Raw genomic sequence first — 4,164 nt, forward strand, 5'->3', positions numbered from 1 at the left:
AAATTTTATCCAAATGAGTTTTCAAATGAAGATTTCATAATCTTTGAGGAATCACTTCAAAGTTTCATTGCTGATGTTAAAGCAGTACCAATATTCGTGACAATGATATTATCTTTAATCATATTATCGAACATGCTTTGTCATGCACATTGCAGAAGAGTAATGAGGATATGTCGAGTGTGAGTGGATTAATGTTTGGAACGATTGATGAAGTAATAAACGTGGGGCGATTGAAGCTTCACTAGAGGTGACAACCATGCCTTGAACGAGTCAAGGCATGGCTTGAAGGGTTGTTTGTTTGAGGCAACAACGAGAAATAGAAGTAGTAGCATGCAGCAGGCAGAATTTGTCAAAAGCTATAGGTAGGCATGGCCACGGGGCGGGTTACCCGGAACCGAACCGGTCCCGAACCGCTTGGAACCGGAACCGGAACCGAAACCGTTTGCGACAGGTTCCGAACCGCCCCGAACCGCGAAACCGTGAAACCGCCGGAAAAAAGTCGCCGGAACCGTGAAACCGCCGGAAAAAACCGTCGTGAACCGGGCCAAAAAAACCGCGGGTTGGAACCGGAACCGGTCCGGAAGAACCGGTCCAACGGTTCCATGGAACCGGAACCGGGACCGGTCCGGTTGAACCGGCTCAACGGTTCCATGGAACCAGAACCGGAACCGGAACCGGGACCGGTCCGGTTGAACCGGCCCACCGGTTCCATGGAACCGTTGAGCCAAACTAGCCGTTACTAGCCGTTAGAGAGCCGTTGGGATATTTCCTATAAATACTCATCAATTTCAATCATTTTCATTCACAACTCATCTCTTCTCCTACTCTCTCTACTTACTCTCTCTACTTAATTCTTTAATTACGCAATTATTCTCTTAATTACATAATTAGTCTTCTAATTATTTCTTAATTTAGTTAGTTACATAATTAATCATTTATTTATTTCTTAATTCTATATTTCTATTTTTACTTCTATACTATCAATCATGTCTTCATTTTTGAAAAAAGCCACAAAAAAAGTTACTAAAGTGGCAAAATCATTAGGAGGTTCCAGTTCCTCCAAAACAAAGGCCACTTCTACTCCGTCGGTATCAACAACACCCTCCATTAGTAATTATAATTATGAACCTAATTATCCGGAAGGGTACGACCCGGAGTTACATCAATATGCAGAAGAAGTGGAAAAAGATATACAAATTGAAGAAGAAGAAGAACAAGAAGAAGAACCAACGACCCCAATTGGGGTACATATATCTCGACAGTCATCAACAAGATCAGATGAAGAACAAGGAGAACAACAACAACAAAGACAAGCTCGTGGTAAACGAGTCAATTTCCAAACTATCGGTTAGTTTTATAATTTTATTCTTCAAATTAATTAAACTTTAAATTATTTATTTATTTAATTATAGTTTTATAATTTTAAATTATTTATTTAGATGAAGATGAACCAGTAAGACAACCTTTTCCGGCAATGCCACCTCCTAGTGGTAGAGCTGTTTCACATGTGTGGTCGTATTTCACAAAAGAACCAACCGAGAATCCAGATATGTTCCTATGCACTTGTCAAATTTGTGAAAGTCAAGGAGTAAAGCCCTTAGTTTCATACAATTTCGCCAGAGGTAAATACTTTTTAAGTTTTTTATACATACATAATACATTCATACATTATATATTCATATTTTATAAACATTTATTTATTGTGTTTTGTGAATACGTGTTAGGTGGTGGAACGGGATCTTTTAACAAACATTTGGCAAAGAAGCATGGAATCACAAAAGAAACTCATGCATCAAGCGGCAGCGGGACCACAAGTGGAAGCCGACAGACACAATGGGACATTCCCAACACAGGTATGCTTTTTAGATATAATCGTAATGACATGATTGATGAATTTTCTAGGTATGTAATTTGCGATGAATTGCCTTTTAACCACGGTGAAAGTAGGGCATATGAGCGTCTCACTAGACAACAATTGCAACCACAATTTAGAGCAATCCCTAGGAGCACTCTTAAAAGACGAACAATTAAATTATACGAATCAATGCGCTATGACCTAGTTGAAATGTTTAAATCGTTTAATGGTAGGGTTAGCATAACAACTGACATATGGTCTGCTCCCCCACATTTAGAATCTTATATGTGTGTAACAGCACACTGGATAGATCGAAATTGGATTATTCAAAAAAGAATAATTGCTTTTGAGACTATGCCAGAAAGACACACCGGCGAAAACATAAAATATAGATTAATAGAGATATGTAGGGAATGGAACTTATTAGATAAAATATTTTGTTGTTCAACAGATAATGCAACCGCAAACATAAAATGTATAGAACTTTTATTTAACGAACCCGCCTTTAGTTTAATCCTTGGGGGTAGCTTATTACACATACGTTGTTGTGCGCACATAGTTAACTTATCTTGTCAAGTAGGTATAAAACAATTAAGTGAATTATTAGAACCAATTAGGGATATAGTAAAATGGCTTAGGATCGGAAAGATTAAAAGAAGATATAAACAATTATGTGACCAATACCAACTTAAAAAAGTGTATTGGTCATTAGATACTCCTACACGTTGGGGGTCAACGAACGATTTATTAAGAAAGGCGATTGCTTATCGCCCAGTAATAACACAACTATATAGTGAGTGTACAGATAGTTTCATAGCTGATGAAACTTGGGAATTAGCAATAGGTGTACATAACATATTAGAAGCGTATGACCACGCGACTAAGATTTTTTCTTATGTTTATGAACCGAACGTTCACTTAGTAATAAGTGAATGTATTACTATTTTTTATCACCTGCTTAAACATACACAAGAAGATACTAACCCACAATTAAGGCCGATTCTTGCTGAAATGATGGAAAAATGGAAATCATATTTTACCGATTTTCCTTACATTTATGGAATCGCAACCATTTTGGACCCACGTTTTAAAACCGAGGTCCTAACCAAATTAATAGGATTTTATTATCAAGCGTTAGATCGCCCGTCTTCCGATGTAGCTTATTATGTCGGAACATGTAAAAAATATTTAGCTGAACTGTATGAATTTTACGCTAGTGTATATAACCCGAAACGCGATATGTCTAGGCGTGCTAGCGTTTCGGCTCGTCCAACTTTCTATAATTCAGTAATTGCTAACATAATGACGCAAGATGATAGTTTTGTAGGATCTTCTTCTTCCTCGACCACATTTTTAGAACTAGATAGTTATCTAAAACACCACTTTGAAATAGACCCAAGTGTCTATAATATTTTGGAGTGGTGGAAAGAAAAATCTGTTAAATTTCCCATTTTATCGAGAATTGCAAAGGATATCCTTGCAATTCCCGCGTCAACTATTGCGTCGGAGTCTGCTTTTAGTGCAGGTAGAAGAGTTCTGGATGAAAAGCGATCTCGTCTTGCTCCACATAGTATTCAAATATGTGTTTGCAAGAAAGATTGGGACCAAGCGGAGATACGAACACAAGGACTAAGGAACGATGATGATCAAGACGACGATGATGATCCATGGATGATGATGGATACAACTTCATCATCGTCAGGAGGAGAATCAGCGGAAGCATCTAATCAATATCAACCACATGATGATGACGAAGATGAATAGGATCAATCCGACAAGCGACAACGATGAATCAACACTCAACAACTATAAATAAAAGGTATGACAAAGAACTACGTGGGCTTTGATTCCTTCGGGATACGTAGGCAGCTTAGTATTCATTTGGGTACTAGGTTCAAGTCCATTTTCTCCCTCTTTTTTTATTAATCATCTTTATCGACATTATCATTGATTCGTTTCTTATTAATTAATTTTTTTCCATTCATTTTAGTAAATATTTCAATAACGATGACAACTTGACATGCAATGAATTTCGCTAATAATCAAGTAATCATCAAAGGTACGTCCGCGATATTATAGTATTTTTTTATTATACAAAAATTTAAAGAAAAAATTAAAATGGAACCGATGGTCCGACCCGCCCGTCCCGTGAGTTGGAACCGCCGGAACCGCCTCATGAACCGCCAAGGAACCGTTTGGAACCGCCCGGAACCGGAACCGGAACCGGAACCGTTCGCGACAGGTTCCAAATGGAACCGGAACCGGGTGGAACCGGAACGGAACCGGACCAACCCGGACCGTGGCCATGC

At 38.4% G+C, this 4,164-nt stretch overlaps 1 protein-coding gene across 1 annotated transcript; it reads left to right on the plus strand.

Annotated features, from left to right (window-relative positions):
- The first annotated feature begins 768 nt into the window (after nt 1-768).
- Nucleotides 769-4,034, plus strand: LOC130825393 (uncharacterized). The gene is made up of 4 exons (XM_057690595.1): nt 769-1,347; nt 1,440-1,622; nt 1,725-1,853; nt 3,381-4,034. Exons 1-4 carry the CDS (start codon nt 987-989, stop codon nt 3,617-3,619), a joined length of 912 nt encoding a protein of 303 aa, XP_057546578.1. The 5' UTR covers nt 769-986; the 3' UTR covers nt 3,620-4,034.
- Nucleotides 4,035-4,164: the final 130 nt, after the last annotated feature.

This window comes from Amaranthus tricolor, chromosome 10 (assembly GCF_026212465.1).
Source record: "Amaranthus tricolor cultivar Red isolate AtriRed21 chromosome 10, ASM2621246v1, whole genome shotgun sequence".
Lineage (NCBI taxonomy): Eukaryota > Viridiplantae > Streptophyta > Magnoliopsida > Caryophyllales > Amaranthaceae > Amaranthus > Amaranthus tricolor.